General features: G+C 32.3%; 1 protein-coding gene across 2 annotated transcripts in view; it reads left to right on the top strand.

Annotated features, from left to right (window-relative positions):
- The first annotated feature begins 714 nt into the window (after positions 1-714).
- The window catches only part of MESR3 (misexpression suppressor of ras 3), a 56,320-nt gene continuing 34,902 nt past the window's right edge, over positions 715-22,132 (top strand). The window contains exon 1 of one of the 2 annotated variants that reach the window (XM_074134229.1): positions 715-1,082. Coding sequence is in view for 1 of the 2 variants with exons in the window: in XM_074134228.1 (XP_073990329.1) it covers positions 14,882-14,883 (2 nt within the window). In the remaining variant the exon portion in view is untranslated. Of the gene's footprint in view, positions 1,083-14,726; positions 14,884-22,132 lie in introns of those variants that run through there. The other variant, XM_074134228.1, reaches the window with a different exon arrangement.

Here is a 22,132-nt window from a genome sequence, read left to right as displayed (position 1 = left end):
CTTATACATTTTGCAACATATTATATAATTAACATCATATTTAGGTTAAAATATTTGTTACGAAACTTTCTATCATTATTATTATTATTATCATAAAAATATGGTAGCACAAAATTATTTAACCCCGTTTTCACGAACACACTTCAACAAAATTGTTAAGATACTTTTACTATTAGATACTGTTATCATAATTTTGAGCTTTCGTAAAACTTTTTTTTAGCTTTTAAATTGCTTTAAAATTGATATGATTAACTCTGTGGTAGTTTTTTTTTTTTTTTTTTTGATACTAAACAATTTTGTATTTTTCATTTTCAAAATTGATGAAGAAAATGAATAATATGTTAGAATTATATTAAAATTGAGTATTTATTTATTTTTTAGGATATCTGGACGTTCAATAGTGAGTGAAAGTAAAAAGGGAATCAGAAATTAAGTAAGTACCAGTTACTGCTATTTATTTATTTAACAGATTTCTTTTTTCTTTATGAACATCAACATTTTGAATTACAATTCATCTTTCTTAATCAAAATGGAGTTTTTTTTAAGAATACAAATATTCACTAATAAAGCTTGCTCAGAGGGGAGAAAATATTATTTATATTTCTTGCTTTTAACCTAGTGATCTTGAATGGAAATAGGCGAATTGTCATGTACAACTTACTTCTTTCGTTTCTTCATGGTATTGGCCATGAAAATTATAACACAACTCGTTGCGGTCATGTCCTAATGTATTCCTATTATTATAGTTTTCAGTGTCATTCATTCCTTTTTATTTTGTTCTCTTTATAGTCATTTATTATTCTTTTATTAAATAAGTTTATTACCTACCGTTAAGTGTTAATACGAAATGGTGGTAGGTTATGATTTTATCGATTATGATTGTATTAATAACTGTTTTCGAATAGTTGGCGGTGATAGTAGGTTATGATAGTACAGGTTGAATTGAATACTTTATTGATCGTTTCTATTCTATGTGTTTTGGTAGCAGTTTTATACTTTATATTACTAAACGGAAGTTACTCACCACAATGAATCGATCTACACCTTCGTAAAATGTACTTATGAATCATTTTGTACAGGTGGTAAGTTGTCATTCTAAATAATGCATATTTAATTCTTAGGTAGATACCCAGATGATGTTTAATCAAACTGATTCAAACTTTTCATCAGTCTTTATATACATCTCATGCACACCAGTCTGCAAAGCCATTTCAAGTATGCCACAAATGGTCCCAAATTAATACGTTAAGACTGTTTCAAGGATAGTATTCATTCCTCAGTTAAGTGCCCTTCTTTCTAGGGAAATCCGAGGGGCTGGGTAGCCGGCAGTTTAGCATAACTACTTCTGATTCCGGAGTCCTCGCGCGATTCCCCAAGTAAAGACATTAGTTTCAGAACTACTTTAAGAAAGCTTTAAGTTATTTTGCTTTAATCTTTGGAGGATAATAAGTAACATAGATGCACGTTATCAGATGGTTGTGTAATAAAAAAAAAGAAATTTTGAAAAAATGGGCTTAGTGTTGTATACCTCCGAGGTACTGTTATACTGCTCACACATTTACCAAAGAACAGTTTATTTTTTTAATAGACTTATTTTACTAGCAATAAACTTGAGGCCGAAGCTCATTACACTAACCTAAAAGTTGTGTGATTGCAATCTAGTTAGATCAAATGTGAGCGCCACATATTCACTTGATAAATCTTTAATTTGTCTTAGAGTTTTTATTTTTATTATTATTATTATTTTTTAATAAATAAACATTAGAGTCTTGCGTTGTCCAAAGAAAATGATAACCTAGGTAGACTGTCGATTAGGTTTTTGAATTGTTGCAGTTCATGTCTTCTAAAGATTGATTTTCACAGTTTATTATTCATGTAAATATCGAAATGTTTATTTATTACTTTATATTACACAATTCTAATAGTCCATCTATTCTGTTGCATGTCAAAAATGATAATTTTATCATGACATGTTGACAAGTAAAATGATAGAACCAGTTAGATAATCAGATTTTTGTTTATGTTGCTATTGATGAAGAAATGTATTTAAACATTTAATAATTCAATAAGTAAACTGTTGATATGTTTGATTGGTTATGTTGTTCATATATTGTCAATTGAATAGATTAAATATTTAAAATGTATCTGTTTGTGGACAAAGGAATATTTAGAAAGTTTTCTACATAAATATATTACGTGACTTAATGATTGGAAGATAACAACCAACTTAACGTCATTCAGTGGAATTACTATGTGGACAATAAAGGCAATTTCCATTTCATATGATGGATTCTGGTAACTTCATTGTTCAACAATATACATGTTCCCCTTTCTGTAAGTGATGTTAAGCGAGTTTCTCAAACAATAAATTCTACTTATCTTTGAGTTCTTGGCGATTAAAAACAAAAATCTAAAATTGAGCTGGTTTGTTTGATTTTAATAACTCGTTTGTCGTCATGAGCTCGAGTTTGCTTATGGGTTCGGTAAACTTAACATAGTTGAAGTTGAATTCTCTGTATTGGTGGTTCCCAACCTTTTTATGTGACCAGGGACCATTTTAATATTTTTTTGTTAGCAGGCACCACAAGGTTCAAACTATTTTTAGATTTTAAAAATAAACTTTAACATTGTGATTATGTTTTTTAAGTTATATTAATGTGCTTTTTGAGCTTGCATTTTCTTAACAAGCTCGGCAATGCTGGGATTGATGAGATGGCTCAAAGCGACACGCACATCATCATTTGCTTTTAGTCGACTCCTGGGCTTGTTTTTAGGCGCTATACGCTCGCTTGATGTCCCACTCACCGCGCTGTCGCCGCACTTGGATAAAATTTATAATTTTATCTAGCTTTTGCGGACCCAACCACATTTTCACAAAACAAAATTCACTTTTTCAAAATTCAGGGGACCTTAAAATGGAATTATTACCAGTGAAACCTTGACATCAAAAATCTGAACGATGTGCAGTATCTTGTCCTACCAGTCGAATAAAAGAAATTACAAATATTATTGTAAAAGGTTATATTTATATAAAAGTTAAAACCACAATGTGGGTTGTGTTTCTTCTGCATTATTATTCTGTGTCTTATTTTAGGATACCTGTTCAACCTACATTGTAACTGGTCGGTTCCATTTACCCATAAATGTTGAAAATGTTCTAAATGTAACTGTTTAAGTATTCTATCATTTGTTGTAAAAATCATTTTATTTATTCTGAAAGCGCATTCAATCTTATTCTGCGGCTGTTTTTCAAAAACAAAGTTTGTAAATAAACTAAAAAAACGATTTTAGTTTAAAAGTAATGTTAATAATTGGAGTAATAGCCAATGAGACTAGACGAATAGATTGTCTTCGCCAGTACTTTGCCTAATTTATTTCCTCCTTGCAACAAACTAACCTTTGAAGGCGGTGGGGATAATGAGGGATGCTAGCGGGACAATATAGGTACACTTTCACAAGACATAAAGTATTCTACTACACATTGCTAGATAATTTAGCTGGCCATCAGCGATATTCTCTGATAAGGAAGCATTTAGTTGTAGGTGTAAAAAATACTTACATATATTTGTAAACAATTACTGCATTAGATATTCTCTTGCCTTGCACAGTGATAAGAATCGGAACTACTTGCCAACAAAATTGCACTAGTAAAGTTACATGCTTGTAACTTTCACAATTTATTTACATTAACTCTGGTAGTAAATGATTTCAATTTAGAAGGGAAATGATAACAATTAAAGAGGAATTTTAATAATGTGTTATGTTATCATGGTTAACTATTTATTCTCAAACATGAAGGGGCACTCAGCCAAGACTTACCGAAGCTGGCGTCGCAACTCCTCTGAGTTAGTTTGCTGATTGCTTCCAGCCAATCCTACACATGCTTTTCTGGGTTAAGAAAACAGGTAAACTGAGCTAGCCAAGACCCACTTTCTGCCAGTTGTAGGATAAATTCTGATAACATTAGATTGAACATTGACTTATTGGAAGTTAATGACAACTTGCTTGGAAAAAAAAAAAAAAAAACAGTGTTCACTGAAACTCATTGCGAATGGCAACCCATAATAAAACTTTGCTTACTCAAAAAATTCAAAATTGAACCCTCACGATCTGTGGTTTTCTTGCAGTTAATATTAGGTCATTTAATCGTACTAAAAATGGAATTGTGGTCTTTAGATGACTCATTGATGTCTTTCCTGGCACTATTAGAGCCTGGATATCTTATGAATCCGACAGTGATTAGACTTTGATATCGGATACTGGACAGTAAACTGTTTTTTAAGGATACAGCTTGTCTTAAGTCGGTTTATACAGTCCGTTCGCTTCCCGTACGACCAGGTAGCTTCTCTTTTGTGAGTTAATTGTCTTCTAACAATTCTTGGCAAAGCGGAACTTCAATGCTCTACTACCTCTTAAAATCTAGACCGATTTAATCTAATTAATAAATCCTTTCCCAAAAATTTATATTAATTTTTTTTACCTACATGTTCATTGTTCCATATAATTCTTTAATCGTTCTCATTCATTCACCCAATTTACAATATAATCGCTTATTATTTAGGATAATATAAATAAGCTGTGAATGTTTCAAAATATGGTTCTGTTTCTGGGTAGTGCATTTTTTTTTTGTGTACTTTATTCTAAAATGCACACATATTGCAATCAACAACTATCAAGGATACATATGTTTAAATAATATTTAAGTGTCACGATATATGACTGGCACAATTTCAATATTTTGCGCTTGTAGTTAAATAATAATATTACTTAGCCAAGGCTGTTTGTAATTAGATTGCTGTGTAATTAATAAATAATTAATTAAGCATGCAATCATTACTCTATTTATGGTTTGCTATTTATCTATGTTAAGTTGGACATGGTCATAGACATTTTGTGACCTCTATATATATGCGTGGACATATAAACATTCATACGTACATTATATACATTTAAATTATTATAGTTTATGTAAAACTATATGTTGAATTAAAAGTAGATAGTTATTTAATCGAAATTACTTAGTTTTTCTAAAAGTAAAGAAAGTATTGCGTTAGTGTCGAATTTTCTATTTCGTAGTTTTTCCATCAGAATTATCCATTTTCTTCTGAGTTTCCTTCGATAGAAAGGTTGTTGGAAAAATGATACGTGTTTGTGCGAAACAATAACGCAAAAATTAATCGCCAGAAGCTTAAAACTAAACTTCGTACTCATATAGTTTAAGTATAGGTCAATAACTTAAATATTTGAATATTTTTTTTTTTAGTGCATTCCTGAGCTACGATGTGTAATTTCGGTATAATATGCAGTTTTACACTCAAAATAATTAAGTATATTTTAAAATATTGTGTTTGGTAAGACTAGATAATTATAGTTAGAAAAAAAGTCGCGTGTGTGTTCGCATTATAATTTTTTAAAAGTATAAAATCATGTTCTAATAAATTGCCAATTATTTAAATTCATATTTATCGTACATAAAAATTCCATTTGAATCATTTCATAATATTAAAATAAATTCTTTTAATTAAAATTAATGAAGGACAACGGCATTTATATTATAATTAATTTGTAATAGGCTTTCTTCTTCTATATATAAATATTCATCTGTTATACATGTGTATGATTACGCCGAAATAATTGTGTCAAACTATATAATTTCCAGTTTCACCAAACTTTCACAACAATTAAGTATTTTTTTGTTGTTGTTGTTGTTGAAGTTTGTTCGACGTATCCGCATATTAAGACCAGTTTTTTTGTACTGTCCGGATGGTGTAGGTGAAAATTATGAAATTGGCGGTTGGTAAGATGAGGAATAGATAGATAGCGCTTTATTTCTAGGCCCAAAACTGTTTTGTGATCAGACCCGCTTCCGGACAAAGAACGCATTGAAGTTCAGAGATGGGCAAAAATTTAATCAAATTCCAATTGTCTGAAAAAGAAATCTAAAATTCTCTTTTTATTATCTCAAAGGATCTCTTTTTTTCCGTAACTCAGTTTATTACGAGTATATGTATTTGCTCTCATCAGTTATAAGTAAGGAACGGATTTTTATGTATTTAAAAATGCCAAATATTTAATTAAAATATGCATTTATTTTCGTCAATTATGTGGAAAATATGTGATTTTCTTAAAATATTTTCTGGAATATTTAAGTAAAATGGACATTTTTTTTTATGAAAATGGATTTTTTTTTGGGGGGGGCAAGTTATAATTATTTATACAAGAAAAGAACATTTTTACAATTTATAATAATTTATTAAGAACAAAATAATTTGTTTTTACAAGTTATAATGATTTATACAACAAAGAATATTTTTACTATTTATAAAAAGATGTGTTAAATTTTCAATTTTGAAAACTTCACTCTTCGAAATTGTTTGCAACCACATGAAATTTCAAATGTTGGAACGTAAAGTGACGACGATCTGGGCGTAAGATGGACTTGTAACGACTAAAATCCTTTGAAATGAGGATTTTTAAGTTTGTGGAAAGGGATATCTGCTCTAACCAAAGCCCGACACAGATCTGTACTCAGAGTAGACTTACTTGATGATGGAGATGTAAGGAAGGCTTGATAGGACGTCCTCTCTTTCTTTCTGTTTTTATTCTCTATGTGCGATCCGGTGGCAATATGTTGGGTGACTTGGGAGCGTTGAGAGCAAGAAACGCGCTTGTCACAAGCTGTGCAGTACTCCATCACTTCGAAAAAGTTCTGCTGGAAACTCGCGAAGATATTTAGCAACCAGTTGTTTGTATGAGGCCGATGTTCGTGGCATTTCACCCAAAAAAGAATACACTAAGTGACCGAACGAAATGAATTGGACACTTCACCGAACGAGCCGAAAGAACAGACAACGTCAGACAACTTCAAAGAACTAACAAGTGCCCGTCACTGTTTAGCAGCATTCTGTGTAAATTACAATAACCATTGTACCCACTGTGATTCACAGCCCTACAGTCTGTGGTTCACAGTTCCTGTCAACCACCTCCCAATTATGAAAATATGCCCAAAATGAAAAATGTGAAAAAATATGTACATATTTTGATTAAATATGTAGAAATATTTATTTATTTTAATCAAATATGTATAAATATGCGATAACATCCAAATATGTGGAAATATGTGAAATAAAAGTAGGCTCAAACGGCTTAAAAAGTGTCAGAATGAATACTTCTAGTTGAAAAACGTCTGTAAATTGCCTAGAAAAAAATATGTAAATACATACGAATCCGTTCCCTAGTTATAAGATACTCTCAAGAAAAACTGGGAAAAGAAAATAGAAAGATAATAGACCTTTTTCTTTCAAGTTTACATGCGAAACATTTTCTGGTCAATTAACCGACATTATTTTACTTAAGGATATTGCTCGTTTACGTAAACTTCTATCTTAAAAAAAGGACTACATTATACACCAAGATTGCATAATCGTGAGCCAGTGTGTGTTGCTTCCCGTATTCATAATACTCCATCTAGTAGAGAAATCGGATACAAAATTTCTCCTTTAGTTAGCATTGACAATAATTAATATATTATAAGGAAAAAATATATCATGTTATCATTTTTTTGCTGGAATTTAATATCCTTTAGTTTTAATTATTTTTTTATTTTTGTGTAACTTTTTCGCTTAATAGATTTCAATGCTTTATCAGTTTGAGAGTTTAATTTATTAAATACAAAATTTAACACAACTTTTAATTTTTAAAGTATAAATGTTTTTGAAGCTATCGTTTTTATTTTTCCTTCAATATCTCTTCTTGTAAGAGATAGCGCTGCAATCAATCGGGTTATATTTTCAAAATGGATGTTTCTCCTATAGGTTTTTCAAAAATTCTGTTTGTTCATTTGTGCGCATGCGCGAGACAGAGAGTGAGAAAGAAAGAAATAGTATTCAAAAACGATAAATCGCCGTACGCTTAAACTTAATGGCATTGTCTTTTCTTTTTTTTTAGTTTTTTTTCAATTATTATTTATTTTTTTAGTTTTTCCAAAATTACTGTAGTGATTTCCTTTTAACGATTAATTTCGAAAATGTGTTTTCATATTTGGTATTAACTTTTTAGAAAAAAAGTGGTTGTCAGAAAATTTAATTATGTATAAACTGCAGTAATAGTTATTTCTTTAACAAGTGTGGAAAGTAGTACTTTTCCTCACGCGAGGCAGGGTTTGCACGCACGAGCGAGCGAAGCTTTGGCGAGTGCAAGTGGAAATTGCCGAGTGAGAGGAAAATACTTGACACTCGAGTTAAATATTATATTTTTTCTGCAACCATTAGATTTATTAACTAATAAAATTAAAAATTTCATTTTTACAGTCTACAAAAAGTAATTTATTTATTATAAACATTTATTGTTATATTACAATTATTTACATTACTTACGTATTTACATTACTTATTACATTTTCTGCTGTTTCTTTTATTGATGGAGGGGTGTTTTCTAAACAGGAATCGCAAGAATCCATTTTAAATTTCTATAAGGTAACACTATAACCTTTTTAACTGTTATAATTAAAAATATCTAATTATTTATTAAAGTATTATTTTTATTTCTATATTCCTTTCAATTTTTATTTTATTTTTTAATATTCGTTTTTTAATTATTTAGTTACGTTAAATAAGTTTATTAAAGTTTTACAGAAAATATTTATGTTAATAACAAAACTTCTTATATCAAGGAAGCGCAATAAAGTTTTTCCACTCACTAGTGAGGAAAGTGACACTAATGGGAATTTTTCTCCACTAGTGTGGGAAGTTGGACATTACACAGCTGATTTTAATTGAGTAATGAGAACTTCCCTACATGGTTGCAGAAAAAAGAAATTTTCATGAGTTTTTCTTCTTTAAATTTTCGTCAACGGCGCAAAAGCTTCACTAGAATTACAAAATATTATAATATTGCAACACCATAGTTTTACTATTATTTTTGTATGCACTAAACTAGAATAAACAAATTAGTTTAGACTCGGAACTTACGTAAGAATGTATTTACATATTTGTATTTACACATACGTCGTGGGAATATTTTCTGTTCATCCAATGATCATTCCGTCTAGACACAAACCTTTTTTTCTAGTCTTTATTATTATTATTATAATATTTTTTTTTTTAACCAATAATTTACATAGTTTTAGTAATTAGGAATATAGTTGTGACACCTTAATCGTCACCAACTCTGAACCATTGATTTAGATAGGTATAATGGGCCCAATTATTCATTGTCGGCCATTTTTTGGGGGGGAGGTTCTCAATTTAAAGGTTTTTATTTTTATTTTTCTACAACATAAATGGGGGGTAATTTCCTGTTAGGGTTTTGTAGTCTGCATCAAATAGAAGTCTAGTTTGCGTGTTGTTTTTTTTTCTTTTAAACTTCTGTTTTCTATCTCACTTTATGAAGAGTCTTCTGATTACACGTTATAAAAACTGTCTTATTGGAAAATGTCTTAACGTGATAGATAGATTAACGCTAATTATTTTAAATCCTTTTATTTATTTAATGTTTTTTGATATTGTTAAATACTTTGATAAGTATGTAGTAATTAGGAATTCTGCGCTGTAATATTGGCCAGAGAATGTTTAGGCCTCGAAATTGATTTTTATTAATACAAGAGATAAGAACGTTTACTGCACAGGGTGAACCAGTAAGTATTGTCCATAGGCCTACTGTGTGTAGTACATCTAAAGTGGAGTTCAATGACGTATAGGCCAACTTCATACTTCCCACTGTTCTTGAGTGAGGTCAATTTAATTTTTTTTTTCTAAAATCATTACTTTTTTCCAATAAAAATGTTATAACTAAAAAAGTTTTAGTCCGAATTCGATTCTGATCATACGGTTAGAAAGACAGATAAATTTTCTAATAATTGATACCGTTTCGAAGCATAAGTTATTCTCCAAACAGCCTCAATCTTCCTCCGAATGCTGGAAAAATAAAAGTAATCGAAATTTTTAAGAAAACTCATTAGGCCCTTACGTGATCAGTATCAGACCTAGGTGCTGGAACTTTTTAGTAAAAGTTTCCTTGTCTAATGGGGCTTTCAAACGGTATATCATTTTCCAGGATTCCTTTTATCTTCGTACGAGAAATTACGTATATTTTGCAAGAAAACGTGTTCACGAGCACTTAACAGCGTTAGTTATCAAGTTGTTTAATTTTTAATGGTATCAATTTTTAGAAAATTTATCTGTCTTTCTAACCGTGTCATCAGAATAGAATTCGAACTAAAACTTTCTGAGTAATAACATTTTTATTGGAAAAAAAGTAATGATTTTAGAAAAAAAATTAAAGTGACGTCACTAAAGAACAGTGAAAAATATGAAGTTGGCCAATACGTCATTGAACTCCACTTTAGGTGTACTACACTCAGTAGGCCTATGGACAATACTAACTGGTTCGCCCTGTATAGTAAAATATGACACTTTAAGATTGTAATAATATAACAAAGTTCTCAGAAAATTGTTATTTATAACTCTTGTTTTCGAGAACAGCTCCCCACCTAATATCATTTCCGGTTAGCTGAGCTTAGTGACAATATCTTTGGCAATATTAAACTGCTTGGATTTTTTTTTTTTGCAGTAGTTTAACTGCTCTTAATACATAAATAAATTTATAAATTAAAACTAGGGAGACCAAACTGTGTATTTCCGGTGGTAATAGAAATTCCAAAATCTGCTGATTATGAAACTTCCTCCCAAGTGAGGTAAAATATGAAGTAATAAACATTGACACAGAGATAATTTCTTGTCTATGGTGAAGGGTTAATAAGAAAAAAATAAAGGGAACAAGTGGGTGCGGAAGAGAAGAGATAAATAACAAGTTGTTTATTATTTTGATTAAAAATGATTCACTCACACTTAAATCAAATTAAATCCAATGAAATTCAGTAATTTTCTAATAAATAAATAATAATTATTTAATGATGTAGATAAAGCAATGTTGGGAACACTGTCTCCAGCTGTGATATCTCAGCTATTATTGTTATCAGCAAAACAGATTTACGAAATCATTTCTTAGAAAGAAATCATTACTTGATCATATATATCAAGTTATCAAGTGTAATTTATATTGCTGGTATGGTTAATTTAATAAAAACATGTGCTTGTATTCTTACAAAAATGGCGGACGGGATATGTGAAGTCTAATTCAATGTTATATTTGTTGAGGAAGTGATTTCAGCTGTTTTAGACTTGATGATATTTCATTAAATATATATTGGTGTGCACTGGGGTTGGAACCATCTGCCGAAATTATAAGAAAAATAAAATATTTTTCAAATACTATGCTATTTGTGCGGGAAATGTAACGTTTATACATTGTGGTGCCAAGCATTAGAGGCGAAATGTATAGTTGGTAATAGAGCAGGGGTGTCAAACTGGCACCCCCGAGGTAATTTCTTGGTAGCCCCCACGATGTACTGAGATAAAATGAAATTTGTAAAAGTTTTTATGAAGGAAATAGCGCTTAGGGGGAGATTGAGGCAATATCGTACACACACAATTCCCAGCTTCCGTTTACTACTGAAGACGAGTATACACGTGGCATAGGGCCTTTCCTGGGGGAGCCTGCGGGCTTGTATAAACGCGCTGACTTAGTTCCAGCGACGTTTGGAAGCCATATGTCATGCCACTCTCGTGGAATTCTAGAATAATTTCGGTTTTAAGTAGAAATTCCCCAAAATATATTCTTATATTTAGATGAGAAATATCCAAAAATGTTTGTTGTACAAATTTTGTGTTACTTTTGGAGTACGTTCTTGTGCGAGCAACTATTTCCGTCTATGAAATTAAATGAAACGGCATTCTGAACAAGATAAACTGGTTAAACATCTATCTGCCTTACTGAAGATTGTCTGTTCTCAGTCTCTGCATCCAGATATTTTGGAAAACTTGGAAAAATTTTGTAAAATATGTTGTGGCCGGCGTGAATCTTGCCTGTTACACTAAGTGGCCCCGTGGTTTAATTTGGTTTGATATCCCTGGGATAGTGGTATTGGTTAGCTTTCTGATTCTAGGCTTTGAATTTTATTGAATGGTTAATATGAGAATTTTATAGTGAAGTACGTTTGCTAGTCGCTTTCGGTTGCTACACCTAGTTAGGTAGTTGGAGGTAAAAATCTGAAAAAAATGTTAAACTGTAGCTGAAAATTCTTGAACAAGAATAAATGGCATGTGGATAGAAACATGAATCCATCAGTTATCTGCCTTTAAATCGCAATACCACAATCAGAAAATTGGGTAAGTTTAGATTTGGTTAGTTTTAGTTAGGTTTGGCCAGTTAGTTCTTGCTGCTTCACTCTCTAATCGTCGTTACTGCACATCATGAGCTCACAAATCAGTTACTCTAAGAAGGCAGGTTAATTCTCCTCTCATCAACATTTGTTTGCTAACAATTTTATTGTTCTAAAATCGATGTTCTATTGTTATTTTTCACAATGTGGACCTATTCGATCACAGTTCATTGTCCTCTTATAACATTTTTCGATCATGTTTCAATTTCTTTGTTCTTTTAGTTCATATCTGATTAATTAATTCATCAATTATTTTGTTTTAAATTTTTTAACCAGTTATAAAGTGTACACCATTATATTTCTTTTCTTAATTAACTAACTTTGTGCGGTGTAGAATGTAAAGAGAAGGTGGGGTGTCTTATAAAAGCTTGAAAGTTCTTTTGTGTAATCTGTTAAGGCCCATATCTTGATTGTGAAATACTTTTATTTTATTTATTTTTTTTTTAGATTATTGCAATTGCAAGAAAGTTTCAAAATTGATTTACGCCGGAAATTGAGCCACAAGTAAAAGGTATAAAATTGGATTTGTGTAACTGTGAGCTAGCGTTTAACCTACGGATACGCTGAATCCATATATAAATTACGCAAATCTAGTACTCGTTGTCCACAAAATGCACTTCATGGAGTGTCGGTTCTAGGCATTGCATATGTTCAGCTAGTGTTTGTCTCATCATTTTTTCAAAAAACAACTTTTTACCGTAATGCGTAAATTAATCAAGTGAAGCGAGCATTTACACGTCTGTGCCAGTGCCCCTGGAATCTGCTGCCTCTGGAAGGGAGGTCTAGTTTTCTATGAGGTTTCTATAGGGCTTTGTTTTCCACTCAGGATACCCAATACCACCATCCATTCTTTAGTTCTTTGATATGATCAGACCCATTGTTATTTTGTTGCCAGTTCATCACTTGATTTAAATTCAACTTCCTTCCCTGCAGATGCACAGTCGTTTTCCGTTTTATCTGAAACCCTTTTACTACAGGAAACTGTTCTGAGAGCGTTAGGTGAAACCCAATTAATTGAAACTACGAGGTGTGGCTATTAAATAACGAGACTATTGCTGTAAAACGTTTGATTTTAAATTTATACATATTTAGTTATTATCACCTTCAATATACACCCCTCTCCTATCCCTACAACGCTCCATGCGAATTTACCATTGTTCGAAACAGTGCTGGAAGTCTTTTTCTGTCAGCTCCTGCATGACGCGTGCCGCTTTTTCTTTCACAGCTTCAACGGACAGAAATCGTGTTCCTTTTAATGCAGATTTGACTTTAGGGAACAGGCAAAAGTCATATGGGGTCAGGTCAGGCGAATAAGGCGGTTGGCCTAAAACTGGGATGTTGTACTTGACAGACAATGCAGTGTGAGCCGGCGGGTTGTCGTGATGGAGAACCCTATGACTTGTTCTTCCACATATCGGGTCGTGTTTTCTTACTCTTTCCACGGAGTTGAGCAAGCACCTGATGGTAGTAATGTTGATTAATTACAATCGATATTTTCATCCGTTTTGGACGTGGAAGATCATCATCTCCGACGCTTGAAACTCTCAAAAACTTGCGTTACGTGATAAACATTCATCGCCATAAACTTCTTTCAATAAAAGATAAGTTTCAGTAGCGGTTTCACCAAGTTTCATGTGAAATTTCACGACAATTCGTTGCTCTATTACATGTGTAGTATCTTGTTTTCGGCTAAACGAAACTAACACCTCTAGTACAAACGACGATTCCGGTCAGACAGATTTCTCTACAAACATGTGTGACGCTGCAATCGAAAGAGAAGGCTTTACGCTGCACAGCTGTCGGTTGTTAGGATTTGGCGCATGTATAACATAGTTCTTCTGAAGCAGCATCAGTCTCGTTATTTAATAGCCACACCTCGTATATCTCCTAGTCTGTAATTGTGCGCAGCCATCGACGAACTATATATCCACGATGTAACATCAGTGTTTACATTACTACATTGTAAGATAAGTCTACTGCCAATCTAATTATGAAGGTCAATTAAAAAAAAAAAAAGAAAATCGCAAAAATTGGTTTAAAAAACTTCAATTTAATTGTAGAGAAGGCCGTTAGAGTTCTCACTCCAATATACACTTGTGCGTATATTGTGGACATTAATGTGTTTGTGGTATTGGTGACTGGGAATCCCTGATGAAATAATCTTTTCCCCTTTCTCAAATGGGAACTTAAACATGCCAGCGTGATTTGCTGCTCCCTGTGATTAAATCAGTGAACTACAGTTTTTCGCGATCTTATTTACAAATTCTTTTTCAACTATAAATTTAAAAAAATATTTCTCCCATTATTTTTGTCGTTAATTCCTTTTATTATTATTTTTCTTTGAAGGATATTTCTGTTTACTAATCCTTAAAGTATCTCCCTAGTATTATCACTTTATCAGTACAGTGAGCGGATAATAAATATATCCCTGTATAGGGAGATAAAAGCTGATAGAGTGGGGAATTGGTTGATTAGAATGTTATAAAACATTTAATATTGTTTTGTGCAGTTTAAAAGCAATGAACTTGTGATATTAGCGGATATTTTTCTTTGCTCTTCCCAACTTCGCTTGTGTTTTCTTACGGAAATATCTACAACAGAATGTAAGTCAATTTCCTTTACCTCAACAACATTGTCTTGATTTTTTCACCATAATTAATGTAAAACGATAATTAACTCTCAGCAAAAGAATAACGTTAAGATAACGGTGTTAGTTTTTCGAATTCCATTTTGTTTGTTCTTTTTAGTTTTACAAATGAATAACACTACATTTATGTTAATTTAGTTTCCTGTTTTGTGCTTCCGCCCCCGTCAACTATATCTAATTGGTAGATGGACTTATTAAGCTCTGCTCTAAAATAAATAGGCGATTACTTTTATTTTTTCTGACGAGTGTGAAATATTTTGAACAAAAACGAATTTTGTAAACCGCTCAAGATAACACTTCCGCGGTAGGTTACAAACCATATTTTTGCTAAGTTAAAAGAGAAGAAGGTAACAAAATACTGAGAACTATTTGAAAAAATAAACATAACCTGTTAATTAAATGAGCAACGGTAACTGTAATAAGAACACTGGTAACCAAGTGAGCAAAGTGTAATTTGTAATTTTAAATTTTAAGTACTTCTTCGATTTAAAAATAAGTCTTACAAATTTGGGGAACCAATTACTTGATGTAGATCAACCAGCTGAAGAACCTTTGTCTCCCGCCCAAACACAATATGTCATAAAATAATAATAATAATAATAATCTAATAGGAAAGGGATTACTTATGAGGTTAGCATACTGGACTCCCACGCGGAGGTCCCGGGTTCGAATTCAGCTGCTGACCCTTAGATTTTCTCTTCCTAGGAGCTTCTTACAGCTCACTGTCCGGTGATGGACAGTGTTGTCTGTAACGAGCTCTGGGCGCCAATAACCTTAGATGTTGACGCGCCTTAAATCATAAAAAAAAAAAATCTAATCTGCCAAGAAAATGTAATTTTATTAAACAAACTACTTACATTATTGAGGAAATTCCAGTTTTATGATAAGATAAAATGGTGGCTTAAACTCTCCAACTCTGTGTACACAAATGTGAATCATCATTCTAAGCATAATTCCTCTAATCTACCAATTGGTTGTCAATTTAGATTAGATTAAGACTGGAGATTGGTCCAGTAAGCTTATACCGTTTTCTTATATTGCCTGATTGTTTGTTCCTGCAGCCAGTAGAGGCTGGTGCAGTTCTTCTACTTCGAAGAGCAGAACCCTCAGCTTCACGTGCCCTTTATACTGGACCGGAAATACCTCAATACGTGTAGTGCTGTTTTTTCCTTTCCTTTTGCATAATATAAACCTGTGCAGACTGTTCGTGGTTAGACCCTTCATAATGCATGTAGATCTCTATCTTTTATTTGAAATATTTCCCGATAAAATTAAATTAAATATTATTAAAAGAAAAGGCCAATTATAATAATATTATTAATTACAATAAATCTTATTGTGGTCACGATATTTCCGAAATATCCCCCATTTCCTTTTTAATCAAACCACAGATTACGGTTTGTCTAGTTTCTGTTCTATTCTTGTCCGCAATCAGATCATTTGTTTTTTACAGTTTGTCTAGTTTCTCTGTATTATCTATTTTCGTGCCTTAATATAAATAATATCTTCGCCATGTTGTCTAAATTAAAGATAATAATAATTAATGTCATTGAATTGTCACCATATTTTCTCTTTCTCAAGGTTTTTACTCGTTACATTTCCTTTAAACTCTGAATCTTTACTTAGTTGACTTTTATTAGTTTCACTACAATAAAGGGGCTCATGATATTAGAAACTAATTACTATTACAATTTTTATTGATTCTCTAATAATAATTTTTTATATTAGAAACCGTAATAGTCTTCACTTATACGACTATAAACAAATAATAATAATAATAAAATAAGCCTTAATACCCTATTAAGTTTATGTTAAGGTTCATGTACTTGGAGCAATATCAATAAAAGCGACATTATTTCGTAATTAGTTGAATTAACTGTGATTGTGCCATTGTTGTTAAAAAAAAAAATTATTAACAATAAATGATAGTTTAGTTTTTATTGAAAGTCATAAAATGATTAAAAATACTGACTTTTGAATTAAAAGTTTTTTGCTTTATAAAATAAAAAAGATTGCTGTTAGAGAGTTCACTAATACTTATTAGGTCGAGGAAATAATTCCACAATTTCTATTAAAGGATTTCAGAATTGTTATTGTCCTCTTCGGCTTCCATTTTGAAACTACGATGATGTAACTTCAGTCCTGCTGCCAATCTAGGCTGCTCAAATCTGGGAGAACTGAAGTTCTGTGGTCTTTACTTGGAACGCGTTCATCTGTTCTCGGGAAGATACCATAAAACAAGAAACTCCTAGGGCGATTTGAGCCCAAACCATTATTGATTGTCGGGTACGAAAATCTAATACTATTGCTTGGACTTGTAGTTAGGAGCCTCAACAAAAGGGTTGTTGCACTTAGGCCATTTAGTTGGCTACCCTCTCTATGTATATATAAACTAATAGAAATTATGCAAATAACTAGTCGTGACAAATAGGTGGGGACTAACGATTTAGCGGATGTAGCTAATAAAATTGCACAGAGCCAGAACTTCTCCTCCATATTGTTCTTTAGAGTTTTAATTTGATTTGTACCAAAATGGATTGCTGGCTAAATACTGGTGGAATATTTTAGTAATCAAAAAGAAAAAAGAAAGTATTCAAGTGAAAAGAGGTTCTGATCCACTAAAATATCCGGCTCCACTTGCACGCATTGGAATTCTATGGTTTCATAAAAATTAACATTATTGCATAGAGAAGTTAAATTTTGTATACTTTCTTTTACCAGGAAAGTATTGGGTTCATCTCAATTTTTCTGTATAATAATCTGAATCATGGTTTCTGAGGAAGCTTCGAGAACCACCATTTCAGCTAAAAGTCTCTCTACCGGAAGTACAACTAGAAAATCATTAAAGAATGAAACACCATTCACTAAAGTGGCTTTCCGGTTACCACAAATTTTTACCAGAATCTTATTATCATACCAAAATGACTTCAACAATTTAATTTATATTTTCGTGAGGGGTAAGTGTTGGTCTAGTGGTCTAGAGCGTGGCTTTGTGTGCAGAAGATCGCCAGTTCGAATCCCGCGTATGGACTACTTTTTATTTGTTAAAAAAAATTGTTTATAGGAAAGTTTGAGCTTTCGTCCCCGTCCGCGACACCTAATTGGTAATTCAATGTTAAGTCCCGCCTGCAAAAAATAGACGATTACTTTATATTTTCATGATAATAATTTTCTCGGAAAAGGCAGATCGAGTTTCGTTCAATTTGGATAGATTATTGTGAATATGCATGAAAGAAAATTAGTAGTTTATTATTCTAAATGTGAACAACAAAGAGAGGTTAAGTCATCATAAAATGACTGTTGTATATATATTATGTGTGATATCATTTAGTACAGGTACTGCAAGAAACAATATTAAACAGGACTTGACTGTACCAGCTACCATCAACATTTTATAATGGGTGCAGTTTCAGATTATTATGTTATCAGTGACACATAATGTTATAAAAATAAATCTTCTTAATTTAAAATAAATATAAACTTTCTTAGCGAAATATATGTGTGGATAAAATCACATTTAACTGTGCATCAGTAAAATCGCACTTTCCGGTTGATTCGGCTAAATACCGGAAGCGACAAAAGTAAAAAATTTGGTATGCCAAATTGAGCTTTTTATTTATAACCAGGCACTGGTGAAAATCCAAATCCGATTTATTTATTTTATAATGATTTAAGGCGTGTGAAAATCTAAGCTTAATGGCGCTCGTAGCTTTTTTCAGCGCACTGCCGTCCTCTGGACAGTGTTCTCTCGTTACAAACATCCATCTCCGGACATTGTTGACTGTAAGAAATTTCTAGGAAGAGAAAATCGAAGGATCAGCAGCTGGGATTCGAACCTGAGACCTCCACGTAGGGGCATCCATTACGCTAACCAACTCCGATAATTATTAGAAAGATAAAATCAAGTAGGAGTAATGGTGGTTACAGTTAAGAGATTACTTTAGTGATGATTTTCCCATTTTCTTTGACCAAAGTATTGATGTTTAAATTAGTACTCTCTCCCCCTCTCATTCCATTATTACTAGGCTACCAAACATTCTATTATTAGGGTGACTTTGAAATTATCATCTACCCCTCTGCCAATCCCATCCTTCCAATAAAGCTAAAAGCTTTTAAACAAACTTGCTACATTTCTCAACTTTCTTTACGTTATCGCTAGTAATTGGTTGGGAAGTGACTAGAATTGATAACCACTAGAGCATACCAATCTATACTCATTCCTTAATGTCTATTGGTTCTATAATTTCTTGTAACAGTTTTGCATCCAATTTTGGTTTAAAAAAGTTTGTTCTTTTCCATTGATTTATATGTTTTCCAAGTTATATTATTATAACGTTGGCTATACTGTTTCTCTTCCATAATCCAGCTACTTTGTTATTTATTCAGTTAACTGAATATAAAATTTAAAGAATGTTATTGAACAATTCATTCTGTTCACTCTGCTATCGCATGTCCATTATCATTACCATTAGTGCTTTTAGTATTATCAATCATTAATCGATAGCAGTTTTAGTGAGTAAGATTTATTACCGTTATGTCATGAAGAAGAAAAATACTTTAACTTCGATTGGAGTACTCTTACAAGATAACGTTCTATCTAACTGTAAAACATTATAATGTAAATGTGAGAGAGTTGAGTCTCCCTCTCTCAAATTCCCAAAAAAACTGGAGAAGTGGCACTTAAACCAAAAATTTAATTGGAACATACTGCAGTTTTTTATACTTTCTTTTGTTCTGTTAACATTATTGCGCTTTACAGAATTGCAGTTTTCAGTATTATCCCGAAATAACCATTTCCAGGTCACCACCTGAGTCCGAAACATTACTTTTTACGAATTGTCCGTTTGTATCTTAAGTGTGCAGCGTTACTCAAAAATAAAAGGTAAATCCCTCCTAAAGTTCATATTTGATAGAATCGGCGCCACCCATAGGACCGGTTATTAACCTGTTGGACAAGATCAGCGAGGCTACCAGAACTTCGACACTTCACTGAAGGAGATTACAGGAAATCAGCTCCAAAGTATTGTCTTTCAACTTCGTACGCGCAATGTACACGTGTAGATATATAACTTTTTTAAAGTAAAGTTTCCTTCAAAGGGTTATTTAAGTACTTAACTCAAGGCCATTTAAGCCTGATCGCTTGAGTAATAATAATAATAATAATAATAATAATAATAATAATAATAATAATGAATAGGGAAGGGATTAGCTATGGAAAGTAAAACAAAATACATGTATGTCGGACGTGACAATGGGCCTCCTGGAGACGGTATTCAAATAGACTCCTTCCTTGTTGCTAAAGTTGAATAGTTCGTGTACCTTAGCTCCCAAGTCAATACCTCCCAATATAATTTCGCAGGAGATCGGCAAAAGAATAACGATAGCTAACAAACAGATGCTATTTCGGTCTGATCTGATATAATAAGAGTAGCCTGATCTCTAGGAACACGAAAGTGAGGCTATATAAAACATTGATTCGCCCAGATTTGACGTACGCCTCTCAGACATGGACAATTCCCAGAGTCGACGAGGACAGGCTCCTGATCTTTAAAAGAAAAATCCTTCGAAGGATTTTCGGTCCTGTGGAGGAGGGAGATGTGTGGAGAAGGAGAGACGAAATAGGGAGTTATACCAACTGAGATACGTGTGATAAGGATACTGAGCTGGACGGGGCATGTTGCAAGAATGGATGGCGGCATGGATCTCGAGATGGAGATAGGTGGAAAGAGAGGAAAGTAGGCAGACCAAAGTTGAGATGGGAGGATGGTGTCATCAGTGACGCAAGAAACCTGCTAAAGGTGAGAAATTGGAAAGCGGCTGCAAATGACCGGGAACTATGGAATAGACTCATTGGGGGAGGCTAGGACCCACCAAGGGTTGTAACGCTGATTAGATAGATAGATTAGCTATGCGGTTAGCGTACTGGACTACCATGCGGATGTCCCGGGTTCGAATCCAGCTGCTGACCCTTAGATTTTCTCTTCCTAGGAGCTTCTGACAGCTCATTGTCCGTGATGGACAGTGTTGTCTGTAACAAGAGAACACTGTCTGGAAGCCGGCTGTGCAATGAAAAAAAGCTCCGGGCGCCAATAACCTTAGATGTTGACGCGCCTTAAATCATTTTAAAATAATAATAATAATAAAAAAAATAAGGCCTTTATTAAAAAAAAATATTACAAAAATATTATTCTTTATTTTTTTTTCTTTTCTATTTTATTCTTTACAAATACCAAATCAATTTAAATTAAATGCTGACTATAAAAAATAAAGAAAATATTACTTGGAATTAAATACGTAAATCACATTCCAGTTTTTGGCGATTTTTCTTTTGCATAAAATAGTATCAAGAAAAAATGTATTATTTAAATAGCGATAAGAAAAAAATCATGTGGCTGTTCCCCAGCAGAGATCTAATTTTTCTTCTAGAAATCAAACTAGTTTCACATACTCAGTAGACCCCCTTTTGAAACATGTACAATCTTGTGAAAACACAAAACCCATAGTTTGTGACGATTCCATTCACAAAAAAGATAAAAGAAAAGAAAATAAAAAGATATTGTTTCTCCAAATTTGGATTCCAGAAATTCCAAAACGCAGTTATCTTAAATTTATTTCTAAAAATTTCTTACGTCATAAATTATTATAAGAGTAAAAATAAAAATAATAAAAGTTAAAAACAACAGCTGAGAGCTAAATTGAAATAAAGCAGATGCTGGGCTTAATTTAGGAGCAAGACACGGAAGTGGAAAAAAATAAATACAAAAATACAAATGGAATCAATTAGTTCCATGGTTTATTCCAATATAAATAAATATTAGTTGAAAATTATTTTTCATTTAATGTTTGATTCATTATAACACACAGTAATTGGAAAAGAGCTAAAATAAGATTGTACGTGCCAAGTGTGTTTTCAAAGTCAGATTATACAAACAAACTAAGTGACGTTTCTTGGAGAATGTGAGATTATTTGTGTTTACATGTGGATAACCAAGCAAGAAATAGGACATTGAATGATTCATAACTTCTTATCTAATGATTCAATTACTCTCTTATGTTTTAGATTTACTATTATTAGGAACTATGCATTTTTAAATATGGCGTCAAATGTTTTTAGAAAACATTTAGTGGGTTCACTCTTTCTTTTAATTCTTTTATTTTCCCTTAATAGAGAAGTATTTTCTTTTTACATGTCTGAGATAATGTTG

This window comes from Rhodnius prolixus, unplaced genomic scaffold, assembly GCF_049639745.1.
Source record: "Rhodnius prolixus isolate KJV_2025 unplaced genomic scaffold, Rpr scaffold_10, whole genome shotgun sequence".
NCBI classification, from domain to species: domain Eukaryota; kingdom Metazoa; phylum Arthropoda; class Insecta; order Hemiptera; family Reduviidae; genus Rhodnius; species Rhodnius prolixus.
This window is presented reverse-complemented; position numbering and strand designations above follow the sequence as displayed.